Source organism: Atractosteus spatula, chromosome 8, assembly GCF_055471065.1.
Source record: "Atractosteus spatula isolate fAtrSpa1 chromosome 8, fAtrSpa1.hap1, whole genome shotgun sequence".
Lineage (NCBI taxonomy): Eukaryota > Metazoa > Chordata > Actinopteri > Semionotiformes > Lepisosteidae > Atractosteus > Atractosteus spatula.
In genome coordinates this window covers 19,244,414-19,260,567 of record NC_142713.1, presented here as the reverse complement: position 1 = coordinate 19,260,567, position 16,154 = coordinate 19,244,414, and the positions used below count along the sequence as shown (strand labels likewise).

The following is a 16,154-nucleotide window of genomic DNA, read 5'->3' as shown; positions in this document are numbered from 1 at the left end:
GTGATTGGAATATTAATGGATAAAAAAGGTTAAAAAAATATCACTTGGTATTTGTTGTTAGCTAAATTATTGTAAATCTAGAGTAGAGTGTACATGCTCATGCTGTGTGGTTTGTGTTACTCAAATAAATATGTTATGTAAAAAAACACAAATCTTCACCTTTACAACTGTATCTAAATTGTGACAAGACATTAGGATACTGATATGTGTCCTTTTGAAGGAATATTTACTTATGTAACTGTTGCACACAGAATTTGCTGACTTAACATCAGTTGTCTTCTCGTCTCACCATGTGATGTGCAAGATTTATTTTGCACAGGCGTTCACATTTACTTTGTACGCAGCTGATTGTGGCAACGTGTCTCTTCCACACAATGATAGGATTGTGCAACAGGAGAGATGAATGTATTATCTAAACCTAGCATTTGTGTGATCACAGATGTGAATTTGCTAGTTCCAGGGCAGTTGACATCTATTACAGAGCTGCAGAGAAACAACCTGTATCTAAATAAGAACTTGTACAGCATTTGCTATCTTAAAAAAGAACTATTGCATATTGCTAGTCTATTGCAGAAAATTAATCCCTTTCGCTTTATACTTTGTAACCTTGACCTTTCACTTATTTTGATTCAAGAGAGGTTTTCAGCATTTTAAAATCTAAGAGCTACTTCCTTTTGACCCTTCCTCTTTTGGTAGGCACACAATCTCCAGCAGATTCTTTTAGCCTGTATAATCCATAACAATGTAACTTTGAAACTTAAATGAGATTCTTCACTGTATAACTATAACACATCAGTATGTAATAAACAATATGTATCTTGTATCTTTAAAAATGAGGACTTGTAAAAAAAAAAGGAAAAAAAAGTTAAATTTATTCACACTGCCTTGTCATGGATTTGGTCTTATGAATAAAATATATGCTTGATGTCAGAGAGTGTTTGTACGGTTCTGTGAGTGTGCTTGTGTTTACTCAGTTGTTTCAGTTGCTCCACAACTGGAAGCTATTGACAGTAACCCGCTGCTTAAAAGCTTGGCAACCTGGTAAGTGAAGTCAGTGGTGTTTTGCAATATATAAAAAAAGCATGAAATCTGGCTGCAAGTCTTGCAACAAAATTCAGACTAAAGCTGTGGATGATTGAGGCCAAGATTCACATATGATTTAAATACGTTTTAAAATACAGATTGTAGTTTTGAACCTTTAGTTGCACCATTTAAAGTAGATCATGAGGGGATGTTACTGAAATATCATGCAATTATCTAAGGATGTCTCTTTCACTACAATAACATAATATTAACAAGTCCTTATCTGCCTGTGTGATTCTCTGGTTTTAATTCAGGAGTTCTCCAATTTAAAATTTCATCTTTAACAGAACCAGCTATATTGTAATTGGCTCCTTTTGAATATTTTCAGCTTGGAAACTACTGGAAATTCTAGTTTGCTTAATAACACCATGTGTAATTATAAATCCTATGGATTTTAGGAACTGAAAATATGGGATTGGGAATGGGATTTCTAGCAGAGAACAAGCCCAGCCTTTCAAAATTCTACAAAAACTACAGGTACACATTCTTCTAAATTTTATATTTCCAATGATAAATAAATAATAAAAGGTAGAGTCTGTATCATCTTTGATATTTATCTTATTGACTTCCATACATTATGTGGGGAATACGATTGGTTTGAAATTAAAAAATTTGAAAAAAATAATTGACACTTTCAGGTGAGGGTTAAGGAAACAATCACTGTAATGTCATACAGTGTTGAGAAAAACTTTGTGAGTCCCAAAGATAAATATGGAAATTTCAAAGTTAAAGATAAATATCCAAAAGTGTTTATAGTAGTCAATTACGTGTCTTTTGAAACAAAATTATTTATGAATTTAATAACACTATGAGTAATTAAGGTACAGGGAACATGAAAACCCTAGTTTCATTAGCTCAATTAAAGGGATAAATAGGGGGATTATTTGAAACGGGATTTTAAATAGATAGATCTTGGGGGTAGGTTTGGAAGGCCCCACCTTGTATAATGATCAGAAACAGTGTGAATTTTGTCTTCATCATACAGTGTGTGAAAACAAGTCATGTCATAATCTAAAGACATCTCTAAGGACCTCAGAAAAAAGTTAATGAGCTCATCAGTCTGGAAAGTGTTACAAAACCACTTCTGAGAACTTGAGGCTTCATAGATTCCATCAAACAGATAGGTTACAAATGGAAGAAGTTCAAGAGCAGTTATCCTACTCAGGATCCTACAAAAATCTCTCCATAAATTTATTGGAAAATCATCAAGAAAGTTACATCCAAGTTACATCAAGAACTTTAGAGTTACATCCAGGGATTTGCAGACCACTCTCTCTTTGGCTACCATGGCTGTTCATGATATCGGAAAATGACTGAACAAGGTGTTCATGGAAGGATAGCAAGGAGAAACCAAAAAGAACATTGCTGCCCATCTGAAGTTCACCAAAGAATACACTGAAGATCCACAAGCCTGGAGCAATGTTTTCTGTACAGAGGAGTCAAAGGTAGAATCCACTCGAACATCAAACACTGCTTTCAAACATAAGAACCTCAACCAAGTTATAACACATGGTGGTGGCCGTGGGATTTGGGGGTGCTTTGCTGCCTCAGGACCTGGTTTACTTTCTATCATTGACACAATCATGATTTCTGGATTGTATTAGAAGTTTCTAGAGTAGAATGTCAGGCCATCAATTCATGACCCAAAGTGCTACCATAAGAGGGCCTTGCAACAAGACAACAAACATACAGTACAAGCAGATCCATAAAAGTATGGCTGCATAGGAAGAAATTCTGTGTTTTACAATGGCATAATCAAAGTCTATACCCCTTTGAAACCTGAAGTGAGCAGTCTATGCAAAGCACCCCACAAATGTCACAGGAGTTGAAGGAGTTCTATAATATGAATGGGCCAAAATTCCTCAAAACTGATGTGAGAGATTGATTGATGGTTACAGGGAACCTTTAGTCATTCCTGCTCAAATGGGTGGCACCAGTTACTGAATCTAAACATTCGCATATTGCACCATTTGAGGGTAAATAAATGTTGAAAGACTATCATGTTTTATGTCTTTAGTTTCATAACGTTAGCTTTATCTATTATTAGGACATAAATTGATATCTAATAACATTTTAGGTTTCAATAATGTGAAAATTCTAAGTGCTTCACAAACGTTTTCTTGGCACTATCAGTATTAGGATACTTATTTTTAGAATGTAAAAGTCAGTATTTTCATATCAATTTGAGTCAACAACTGCATGCAATCTGCAACCCATTGAGTATGTATGTACTGTATAATATGTGATGTTTTCCTGTAGCTACTTTGAGTTCCTGCATATTCTTTGCATGATTGAACTACAATTTTATTTCACCAGCTTGTAAAAAGCATTTGCATTTGGATTTGTTCTGTTCTGTTCCAAAATTATTAGAATCCTTAGTGTGTTTCTGAGGTTGCACCCACATCTGATGCATCTCCTGTTGAGTCTGTAAAGGATCTCTGAAGAAACTTGAAGAGGTACCGCAGTCTGAGTTAGGAGAAGGATACTGATGTAGTAGGAAACAAGTGCTGAGACAGGGAGAGCCAAAAGCAGGCAGTGGTGTTGTTTGCAGCAGACCACAGGGATGCAGGTAAATAGGCAGGCAGAAATGCACAGAGCACTACAGGCGAACATGTATCTGCGCAGCCAGACCATCACATAGCAGTCGCAGAAATGTAGGCATGCTGCTGAAGTGGAAACAAGATAAGGCACCAGTGGAATATCTGAAGGGGGAGTAAACAGGCAAACAGGTTGAAATATTGGAGAGGGTTCATAGAGTCAGGCAATCCAGGTCATACAAGGAAAGACAAAAGTGGTGGTTGAGTGCCGTCTAGTCAGTATTGACTAATGGCGACCCTATGGAACCCTATGGACAGTTCCACCGTCACTATCCATAGAGTTTTCATGGCAAGATACAGATGTATCTTCTGTATCCCCCCCCATACTGCTGGTTACAGAGCACGAGTGACCAAGCACCGCTGGAAACAAGGTAAGAGCTGTTAATGATGTGGCGATGGTATAAACAGCCTGCCCAACTGTGATGCCATGGAAACAGGCTGATGGGAAGTTTGATTCGGTGACTGACCACTGGCCATGATGGTGTGGGAGCTGGAAACAGTGGTTGAGCCACTCTGACCTATTTTAACATTGACCAACATTTTTGAGGAGAAGGTTAATGTTTTATTTTGATTCTTTAAAAATGTATTAGATGTGAAAGCCTTGGGGTCTAATTCAATACTGAAGAAAAAAATTAAGAATTAATTTTAAGAGATTCATTAAGGCAGATGGAGTTTATGAAGCTGTCTTCAGCTCTGCGGTTATCCCATTTGGCACTCTTTTTCTGTCCTCCAGAAACACTCGCCATAGGTCAAGTTCGTCCTCCTTGATTTTCTGGTACACAATTCATTAGCGTTCAAAGGCAACTAGTCAACTGATGTGGGCACTTCAGCTGAGCAACAGGCTCTCCTCTTACACAATATTCAAAATTCAAAAGCAGCCAGAGCTTATTCATTAAAAGAAACTATGAAGAGATGTTTCCATTATTTATTATGCCTCAAAAATCCAGTCAAGCACATCCTGTTCTCTACCTCCCAGTTACAATCTCCCTTTCCCTCATGGGATTAATAAAGTATCTATCAATCTAGTTCCTTTCTACTCTCAGTTTGCCATGTACTCCTGTTAAGTAACTTCTTCTTTCTTTGTTACTGTGCTTAGTGAGGTGGGACATGTATACATCTCACTTATCCAGCATCGCACTATCACCACTTAAGCACATTGTGAGAGGTGTTGTTGGGGTCTGTTAATTGAGCCTTTGACAAAAGTTACACTAAGATGCCATAAAGCTGACTTACTTTAGCAGCCCCAGTGACTTAACGCTACATAATAAAAGACAGGTACAACATCCACAAACAGGACAAGGCAGGCCAATGTCTGCTGCATATCAAAGGACAGAACCTAGAGCAAGACAGAGTAGAACAAGAAATAATTACATATCAAAGAACAGGACAAGCACTCAGATCATGAAATAAACTTTCTTCTGACTGTATATAGGAGCTGGAAAACCCTTGCAGTTTGTCTGTTCTTTGGGGCAGACCCAGCGCGCGTTATTGAACTTATTGAGCTCAATAAAACTGAATCTGCATAAGACTGTGTCCTGCTCCTCGGATTAAGAATTTCCCACAACATTAGTTTATGTGATTTAAGGCCATGTGCTCAGCCTGAACAGCCTGATTTTTTCAGCCCTTTCAGAACACCCCACCAGTGGGGGGGTGGAGTCACTACACCATTCATACCCTCCCCAAGCATCCGGGGCTGAGGACATGTCAAGGGTGGAAGCTCTTGCCCATCCCTCTCGAAGCACTGCCACACTGCCTGTGTTTGAGAGCTGGGTCTCCTCACTCTTTAGGAGTTCTTTCTCTTCCCTGAAACTTGGCCAAGGATTGTGGAAAAGTCTTGGGTCTCATCTCAACTCCATCCATTGTCACAACTCTTCCGTTATGCAGTTTCTCAAAACAAATCTCTAGGGGAGCACCTCTGTGTTCTTCTGACAGGGTTTGCGCCAATATGCAACAAACCCTACCCTAGCCCAGGGTGGTTCCAGGGATGTGCACACATAAGAATTCCACAGTCAAAGCAAGTGCAGGACACTTTATTTCAGGCTTTTTCACATTTTACAACCAAGCTACAGAGTCTTCAAAGACCCAAAACCACCACTAGCATTGTGTATGTTCTTTATATATATATACAAAAACATGAATGCCCTGACTTCTTACAAGCCTTTCTTGTGTTTTAATTTACCCTTTTATTCATTTGGTTGATACATTGGCTAATGGATAATTAATCATTTGGATTATTTGGTTGTAATTCATATAAAATTAAGCTTGTGCAACTGTGTTTTTTTATACTTTAGTTAGCATGACATTTACAGCATGTCCTGATCTGCTTTCAGCATCATTTATTGAAGCTAGATTATGACAGAAGATGAGAAATTCCTGGCACGGCAATAATAGCAGTTAACAAAATCATGTTATTTCAAATGTAACTCCTGCAGATTATATTTAAATTATTGTTTAATATTAAAGATAAAAAACAACCATTTTTTGTTTTGATTTAAACATTCATTAACTGGATTTTACGAAGACATACTGTACAGTACAAAAAGTGTTCCAGGTCAGCAGGTAAAGACAGAACATTTTTAATGATTCCAGTAAGCATATTCTGCTGGAGGCTGAAAAAACAGGAAGTGTCCACATTTGTAATTTCACTTGCTGCTAACTGCAAGCACAGCATGAAGGCTTTGGGATACACTGCGGGTTACAGCAGGGCTGCAGCTCAGGGTCAGACCCCATCCCTATCTGGCTTTCCCCAAACACCATTGTCTTCTCAAACTCCTCCTTTCTAGCTTGTATTTCCTGAAGGACATCTTTATAATCAGGATGGCTGGGCCCAAGGCTGTAGTTCTCAGACGGGTCTGATTCAAGGTCAAAGAGCAGTGGTGGATCATGACGTGTCAGAAAGGCATTTAAATGGCAGGCCTGATCAGGAGTTGTATCACTGTGAGAAGCACCTGAAAGTATAATTTAGGGACAAAAAAAAGAAGCCTTTAAATTTAATGGCAAGTGTTAAATGTTGAAAAAACCTGAAAGAAGACACAACACATATTGAAATATTTAGGAGGGGCGTTCAGGTATTTTCTGCAGTGGATCAACCAGCAGGCACGATCCTTAATAATCAAAAGATGTTTCTTTAATACTATCAATCAACCACAAGTTCAGCAATTCTGGATTCTCTTTTACTTAACAGAATACTAGAGAAAATGAACCCATAAAGATGATAAAAACTATGGAACAGGTTTCAATATTGATACCAATGTGGAAATTTCCATGTTCTCTTTTCCCATTTTTGGTTTTGGGAAGTATTTCAAGGTTACAGCTCTGATGAATTTAAGAATGTAAAAATATATCCAAACAACTATATGCTAAAGCAGCTCTACATCAGGAAACACTCAGCAACATATTTTCTGTGACTTGTTTGTCAGTGATGGATAATGACTGACAAATAGAAGTCTTGGAATCACACTCACAGAGATTGTTCAAAAAAGCAGAAGGTACTCTAACTACTGTAGGTAGTCTGGCTCTCTGAAGTGACTTAGTTTTTAGCAGAGTCTGAAATCTATCCAGACATTACAAGTACAAACCTTCTAAACTTCATTGACTCATCACTGTAAATACACAATTGGCAATTCTAAATCCTCAGTATAATAACAAAATACATAACTGGCAAATTCTAAATAAAAATGATCAAAAGATATAAAAAGTATTTTCTACCTTTATAAGGTCCCCTACTCTTGCATGTTACAGCTTCTATTAACCAAATCACAGCCCTTTCCTCGCAAAAACATGACATATTGTTATGCATAGTTTTGTGCAAGCTTAAAAACTGATCACATCAGTGTGAGGCAGCATCCGATAAAGTATGTTTCCTTAATAAAATGAATAACTATTAAATAAGTAATAAAATAAGTAAACATAAGAATATTCTGATTATTTTTTGTACAAGAGTTTGCAAAATATATGCTACTGAAAAAATGAGAAAACACCTCAGCAATTAAGAATTACCCAGCTTATTTTCATTTTTAACCAACTATACAACTATGATATGTGACCAGAATCTCATGAAATAACATTTCTTAAGATCTAAACTTTTAAGATATAATAAAAGGGATTATCACTTGCAAAAATAACCATTAAGACTGCCTGTCCTCTTATTGGACATTGATTTGCTTCAGTAAAGACACATTATTATTCTGTCTGTTGTATTTCAAGGTACTGTAAATACAATGAGGTTTGCTCTGTTTTATGTTCTAATTAATCTTTTAATTTCAAAATCCTTACCCTGTACATGGAAAAATGTTTAGTTTTATGGACTTTTAGATTAAGTACATTGTCTACAAATCTAATTTCCATAATATCAAACAATTTAAACAAACATATGGATGAACATTTTTCTGTCAACAGAAGTAGTGAATTACAGATTTTTATAACTTCCCAGTTTGGAACTGCCAACTGTTTATCAGCTTTCTGCTATGATCAAAGTACTGTATGAGGAGAATGAAGATCCACACACAGACACGTTGACACCCAGGGGTCAGAGACGTTTGTCATTTGACATGCTGCAGGCTCCACAGTGCCAGGCTGGGCTGTTTGCAATGATTGGAAATGAGGCAGCACTGCTTGTCTTCTAGGCAGTCGAGCCCCAGGTGCTGGAGTTGCAATGTGAACCAAGGACACCCTGGTTCACCGAATCCAACCCTAGCATGGTGGAATTTAGCCAGCTGCGTTTTGCTGCTGGGGAAATGTCTGTCAGTTGGCAAAGGACACAGTCTGGTGATGTCTGGATTATAGCTCTGAACCTAAGCTCACTGCAAGGACATTTGCTGGGTAAGCAATTTCTGATGAGAATGTTCTCAGTTCGTAAAGCAACTGGCCTTTTCCTTTTTCTTACCCCGTGTGTAGTAATGTGCCTTATACTTCCTAAGCCGCACAGCAAAAACGCCAAGCTTCTCACTGGGATCTGTGGGGTAGTAAAACATGACTTCTCTCCGACTCTGAAGAAAAAAAAAGATAACAAAGGCATTAAAACGTGAAAATAAATAAAAAGGCCTTTATGCTGAGATAAGACAACACAAACCCAAGCTGAATGTGCAACTAAGACCTAAGGGCAGGACATTACAATGCATTCAATGTCAAGTTGGCTTTCTTATGAGCCACTGCTTTCAAGATGCCTCCTTCTAATATCCTCCCTGCAACTGCTCTAGGTCAGGCCATTTTAAGCACATCAAAAATAAGCTCAAAGGTTCTAAACAGAAAGGCAAGTCATTTCAGTGAGAACTGAAAGTTGAATTCCATGCCTGGGCCATTATATTACATTAAAGCTCAGTACATTTCCATAAGTGTGGTCTCTACCGCAAATATTGTCAAGCCACTACAAAAAAATGAAAAGAAGAGCAAACATTTACAATCCTTATAATAGACAGAATAGATGCATTGAATAGATTCACCAGGAAAACAACAGACAAATCCAGCTTGAAAGAGACATCAACACTTGCAAGCTTCTAACAATTATCTAACACATGAATCCAAGAAGAGAGCAAAGTGTAACCCCTATAAAACTATCAATAAGATAATTAAAATATATCATTATTAGTTAAAGAGCCTTCCCTATCAATTCATCTTTGGTGTTGTACGACTCAAAATGCTTCTAGTAACCTGCGAATGAACTCCAACATATTCTGGTGTGGAAATCCCAAACCGTGAGAAACCTCTCAAATAATGCAAATTAGCCAAATGATTTCAAATATATAAAATGATAACAGAGAGACATTAGCAAAGGTAATAAGCTGTAGGAGTTAATTACTCCGACGAATCACTGGAAGTTCATGCAGCAGCAAGAGGTCTGTTGTCATTCACTGTCTGGGCTGAGCCAGGGTCAGAAATGCCAACATATTTGAATTTAGTGTTACACATGACTATATTAATATACTGCATGTGAATATTGTTATGAGGCGTATGCATGAGTGAAATAGCAAAAGGAGGAACAGAGCACTATGTCTTGCTTCTATATCATTCTTTAATGCCAGAACTTCTCTCCCCGTTCTCCCGCATAACTTCTTAAATCAATATATGCATTGTCATTTATGATAGGCAAAGTACTCAGTTTTTCATCATATTATGCAGCAGGACATTACTACCACCCCACGATAAACGTACCATTTTAACAATTCATGACAAATGTCTAATGTCTAAAACTTCAAGGGCACTATCAGCTTGTTTATGGCAAGGACTCAGCCTTGTCCTTCAATAACACCACTCATGATGCAGCACAATGTAATCATATTGTCGGTACTACTTGTCTGGAGTTGTCAATCACACAATTCTTATATCCTGTGTGTAGCTTCTGTAATACAAGGCTGTTTAGAAAGGTTAGCTAAGGATAAAGATAAAAATGCTGAGCACAGCACCTTGATCATTATGTCACATGACACAAAATTCTCGATATCAGCAAAGTGAATGTGTCTTCTCCAGTCTTCTGAGCATTTTATATTTCTTAATATAAGATCCAGAACTTGATGAACAGAGAGAAATAAACTTACAGGATATACAGTAGTAATACTTACAGGGAAATGCAGAGGTTAGTGTCAAGATGTATCGTTAAGATACCATGTTCATGAGCTCTTTAAGGGAACTCATTATCTTTGGGAAATATTTACAAGTATCACAGTACACCAAAAGTGCAGATTAGAAATGTAGAAAAAAATAACATAACACTCTTAGGATTCTTTTATTTATGTATGAACACCTTTGTCCACAATCAGTTTGCATGAGAGTGAGAAAATGAGGCCTCTATGCTGCCTATCTTTTGTGAGCAATATGTCTTTTTAACTTAAAGTAATGCTCTTCTCTTTCTCACCCAGCCTAAAGACATACTGTTAGGTTAATTGGCTTCTGGGAAAACTGGCCCTGGTGTGAGTGCGTGCTTGTCTCTATTTGTCTGCCCTGTGATGTGCTGTGATATCCTGTTGCCTCCAGGATATACAGAGACCCTAATTTGGACAAGCGGTTAGAAAATGGATGGAATAATGAAAACAAGTCAATTTTGAAGTAAAATCTAAAAACATCAGCAGAAGGTGTGTTTGTTACTATGGTCAGTAAGAGTATTCCAAAGATGAGAGGCTACCTCTGAAAAGGCTTGGTCACCTAAGTACAGTGTGAAGTCAATGTTGAGGAGCTTAGAGCCTAAATTTTACTGAGTATTCAAGGAGGTGCCATGCTGCTCACTGATTCTATTTTAATTACAGATACAGATATGTATTAACAGAAAGCTGCCTATCGCACTCTACCCAGGAGCAAGCAACTCAGAGCCCACAGGGAAGAAGGTGGAATTAAACCATAGTCAGGATGCTTCTCTACTGCAAGATAAATACACAGTGACAGCTTAGTGATAACATTTAACCTAGCCAGCACATCTTTGGCATGTGTGAGGGTAATGGATCACTGGCCACAGCACACACAGACACAGCATGCACACTCAATGTAGACCACCTTTTTCCAGTCACATGCCTTATTCAATGAATCAAACCCAAAATCTGTTAGGCAGCAGTGCTAACTATGCCATCCTAGTTTGATAAAAAAAAATACTTTCTTATTAAAAAAACCAAGTTTTTATCTGCTTGATTAGTTATCCTGATCTACGGAAAAGGTCGCTCCCATTACTTTTTTTTTGTAAATGGACAGCTTGCAAAAAAGGGTAAGTATAATTAATGATGTTCCCTCCATGGACAAACATTTTAAAGAATTACCTTTCTATGCTTGAAGAGGATGTCCCTCATGTCATATCCATCAAGCTGTACCTTTGGGAGCTTTGCCTGCACAAGGCCGGCGATGGTTGGGAGAAGGTCCAGGGTGCTTCCCAGCTCATGTGTCACTCCTACAGAGGGGGAATTCAGCAGTGCTTACAATACACATTCGATGGCCGAGAAATTGCCACAAGGACACTAACACAACGCATTCTTTCCCTTAAAAATGAAGAGGAAAAAGAACTTCAGTTAATCTGGAATTAGAGGAGAAAAGTAGAAATGTTGCCTTACGTGTTTAACACTGTACATCTCTGTTTCATCACAGAGATGTGTCTTGCCTAACGATTTGAAACAACTGTGAAAAGTGTATCAACTGAGCTGGAAACGTCAATTTTTCTTCCAAATACAAAAGCCACGATTATTGCTGGTTTACAATGTGAAAATCTTTAACTGCCTTATTACATAACCTGCTTGGATCTTCCCAGGCCAGTGTGCAATAGCTGGCTCTCTCATTCCTCCCTCGTAGGTGGTCCCCTTCCCACACTTCAGGAGGCCTGAATTCCCACCACGGGACATTCGCATTAGCTCAGGCCTTGCAAGGAAACAAAGGGTAGAAAATGCTCATTTTCAGAAAACTGCGAACATGAGAGGGTTGTGAGCGTAGGAAGTATGGAACAAGCTACCGAGCCATATTGTTGAAGCCTTTGCTTCTTACAACGAAATAGTGGGATAAGATCCTTGAATTAAATACAAACAGACTTGACTGGCCAAATGGCCAAATTGTAACCTTTTAATGTTCTAGGTTTTATACTATTAATGGTCTATTTAAAACTCCAGATTCTTAAGAACTAGGCTTTAACTGTCCAACTGAGTAAAATAATGATCTCAGTTAGGTAATTAAGGGCTCAGGTAGAAAGAAAAACAGAAACCTTTTGGCCATCCTGAGATGGAGTTTTCATCCCTGCACTAAGCAAATATGGTTAGTCTGCTCTAAACCTATGTATAGTCATGCATCTTACTTGTGATTCGAAACTACATGATCAACATTTGGCACGGTTCAATTAACATTGCAATAATCTGTGAATTACATCTGTGAAAAACACAACCTATATGTACTTAATTGGTTCAACTAAAGTGATAAAATAACATTTGAGATGAAAGAAAACCAGCCTAGCCCAAGCAGGCTCCCCATTTCAGATCCTGAAGGTGAGTTTATTTAAGGGCACCAATACCTACCCATTGTCACTGGTAAAGAACACAAAGGTGTTGTTCTGGGCACCATTGACTTCTACAGCTGTCATGAGTGCTCCCACTGTTTGATCAAACTCCAGCAGAGCGTCTCCAAAGGGCCCTCGCAAAGACTTCCCTGTTGCACCCTCGCCGGCAAACTGGGGATAGTGGGTGTGCTGTGAAGAGAAGAGACTTATTTCTCTGAGGCCCGGTGATGTACATTCTCTTCTGTTTTATTCATCTGGATCTCAGATGGACTGGCTCACCTTGACAATAATATTGTAGGCCATTCAGTACTATATTACACCCTAAGCGTTTCTCCTCTGACAACATAAGAAACATGAGAAATACATTCAGAATGAAGAGTGAAACACGAACCAGAGGGCAAATGTGTAAACTATGTGGACGTACATTAACAACTAAAAACGTCTTTACCCAGAGGGTCATAGGAGTGTGAAACAAACTACCCAGCCATAAAACAACATCCAAACAACGTCTGGATAAGATCATTCGGTCAATGGTCATATTACTACTACCATGTGGGCTGAAAGGCCTTCTCTCATTCTAACGTTACGTTCTTAAAGACAGAAAAATGCATCTCACTTACTGCACAAATGTTTATCAAATGAGATATAAAATGTAGAGAAATTAGATAGAAATGAGTTATCTTATGATTGACTAGTTATGCTTTTGCTTCGTTTAACTTAATCTTTGGTAAACCCAGACAGCACAGCTACCAGTAGCAGCTATAAGTCACCCAATCCTAAAATAAACATTTAAAAACGCAAAAGATCTTTTGAAATAGGTCTCTTGAAATAGTGAACACTTACATGAGAAGCATAATAAAGGAAGAATGGCTGCTCTCTTTTGAGTGAAGTCGAGATGAATTCCGTGGCAAATTTATTGTAAAATGCCACAAGGTCCGGGAAGTGGACAGGCTGCTGCTTGATTGTGTCATTTAAAAACAGAGGCAGGTACACCACACCCTGGTCACACTTCCCATAACACTTGATGTCCGGAGGGAAGCAAGTCAGGTTCTGGCAAGGACCCTGTCAAAAAAAGAAGAGAAAGTCCATAGATCTTTAGTGTTTTTTAAGTTTTACTGGTACCTTAAAAAACGCTGAGAATTTCTTAACCCTAACAAATAAGCCGCTTGTGCATCATCCACACCACTAAACACTGATTTCCTAGTCGGCTCCAATAGTCCTCAAGAGTGCACCAAGAATGCTACATTTCAAATGTGTACAGTACCAGCTTAAAGGCATTATCTCATTCTAAGACTTTAATTATGTGCATTAATTGTATAGCCCGAAACCTACACCACTAACAAATCCCATACATTTTATTGACGACAATTGTTTTGTATTGACACAAAAAAGTGGCACAATAGCAATTCTTACTAGTGCATGTCAGTCCCTAGGTAAAAAAAATATATATTTCTGGGTTTGTCCAGCTACCTGGTCATGGGAGTAAGGCACACCCAAGAAATGGTCAAAGCCCTGGTGGATAGGCAGGTAGGTTCTATTGGGCCCTAAGCCCAGGTGCCACTTTCCAACTATGGCTGTAGTATATCCCAGAGGCTTCAGAACCTCCGCAATGGTGGTCTCATTCAGTGGAAGCCCTCCTTTTGACCCAGGATAAAAGACACCCGGATAGATTCCAGATCGTGTCTGGTACCGACCCGTCAAGAGGGATGCCCTGTGGGTAGAGACAGTTCCTGGAATCAGTTAACAAAACATACCATCAATGCAAAATTCATCATGGGATCAGCAGTGTTGGATGCTTGCGTGGGGACAACTACAGGACTATTCTGTATTATTTGAGTTGATTCAGAGCTATTGCTCTAGATCTTTAATTCCAGTTCTCAGTTATAGCTTCTTAGTTACATACAAGAGGCGAAGGAAACAATATCTGAATTGAAATTTCCAAACAGTCGTAAAATGAGTCAACCTTTCAGAGAAAGAAAACTGGTCATAGATGGAAAAACGTATTTAAATGCTCTCTACAATTAGAAAACGTGCCCCTCATACAAATGTGTAACTGTCAGCGAAAAGTTAGGATTCCTTTTCTTATCCTTTGATGCCCCACAGTGGCTACGATTCCGCATTGCACCCGTGTCATGAATACTGCTCAAGTTCGATCATTAAAATGCCATTTGATTCCATCTGTTTCGTGATATTATATAACAGTACATAAGTATATATACTTCAATCATGATTTAAAATGCCTACACTGTTGAAAACATCATCACTGCAAAACAATAAAAACTCATACTGAACACCACTACCTAATAATTTGTAATCATTTAAACACGTGGCGTCATCAACACAACAACAGAAAGTATTAAAAAATAATCATACCTCGAAGGGCTACAGACTGGACTGGTGCTATAGAAGTCAGTGAATCGCAGACCGTGCGCCGCTAATTTATCCAGGTTCGGCGTCTTTGAACTTGGATGTCCATAGCAGCCTAAGTCACCAAAACCCAAATCATCAGCGAATAAAAGAATAATGTTTGGAAGAGAGGAGCTCGAACAGTTGTTAGGCAAAAGTCCCACGAATGCAAGTATAAAAAGTAAAAAACAATAATGCATTTTTGTCAAGAATAACTAAAGCTGCTGTAGTTTACAAAAACACGAGCAAGGGAATTGCGTTTTCTGAAGAATAATCTTTGTACCACCAACCTGCCAGGTGCATACAGAAAGAAAGAAAAAACTAGACCTAAAGAATTTATTTTACTTTTCCTTGCAAACTGTGATTTGAAAATGTAGCCTTATCTTCATTCTTTCATCGAATTAGCCATGTATTAAAATTCGACTCCTTGCTGACGTCATCAGATACATTTTTAATATAAATGATTAAAATTATTTATTTTACTTTTTCGTTTTTAAAAATAAATTATTGTATTACAGCACTGAACAAAAACATCAGAAAGAAATGGCAATGAAATCATATGACTAATTGGATGTCAGCTGATCCTCTGTCACATGATCTTACATAAACGCTCTGAGTGGATCCCGGGAAATGTAGTTGTGTTTTGTACGCAATGTGATTTAAAGGACAACTTTCGCTTATTATGACGTCTTAGTTACATTCGTCCCATATGAAAAAAAAGAAGAAAAATTAGAGTTTGAGGGTGATTCCTGGTGGCGCAGGACATAAGTACAGCACCTTGCATCGGGATGCTAATACTGTTAGTACAGTACTACTCAATACAGTAAAGGATTCATAAACTGTGTACTGTAGCATGTGGCTGGAATGACAACACGTTGTTTAAAAGATTTCCCAGCAATGTTTCCTGATAAAATCTTACTGGCATTTCCTTATAAAGAAATGTGTGTTGAGCATTAAACAACAGCCATGTACAGTTGCTGACCTTCAATAAAGTCACAATAAATAATAGACAAACACAATAGACAAACACAACCTGCTTAAACTAATAACACACAAACAATTGTACTTCTTCTTGTCAGTACTGAACACATTGTTTAAACATTCACAGTCTAGGA

At 38.1% G+C, this 16,154-nt stretch overlaps 1 protein-coding gene across 1 annotated transcript; it reads right to left on the bottom strand.

Annotated features, from left to right (window-relative positions):
• Nucleotides 1–5,693: 5,693 nt before the first annotated feature.
• Nucleotides 5,694–15,627, bottom strand: arsa (arylsulfatase A). The gene is made up of 8 exons (XM_088924147.1): nucleotides 15,007–15,627; nucleotides 14,104–14,344; nucleotides 13,477–13,695; nucleotides 12,653–12,822; nucleotides 11,884–12,008; nucleotides 11,420–11,547; nucleotides 8,566–8,668; nucleotides 5,694–6,628 (listed from the first exon to the last, which is right to left on the bottom strand). The coding sequence occupies exons 1-8, from the start codon at nucleotides 15,237–15,239 to the stop codon at nucleotides 6,333–6,335; spliced, it is 1,515 nt and encodes a 504-aa protein (XP_088780273.1). The 5' UTR covers nucleotides 15,240–15,627; the 3' UTR covers nucleotides 5,694–6,332.
• Nucleotides 15,628–16,154: the final 527 nt, after the last annotated feature.

What these genes read in the sequence shown, in the direction of transcription:
- arsa (XM_088924147.1), bottom strand. Translation starts at nt 15,239, where the DNA reads ATGCATTATTGTTTTTTACTTTTTATACTTGCATTCGTGGGACTTTTG. An exon ending in CCAGTCTGTAGCCCTTCGAG is followed by an intron (nt 14,345 to 15,006) that starts GTATGATTATTT and finishes CTCTACCCACAG; the next exon opens with GGCATCCCTCTTGACGGGTC. An exon ending in GGCACATTACTACACACGGG is followed by an intron (nt 6,629 to 8,565) that starts GTAAGAAAAAGG and finishes TTATACTTTCAG; the next exon opens with GTGCTTCTCACAGTGATACA.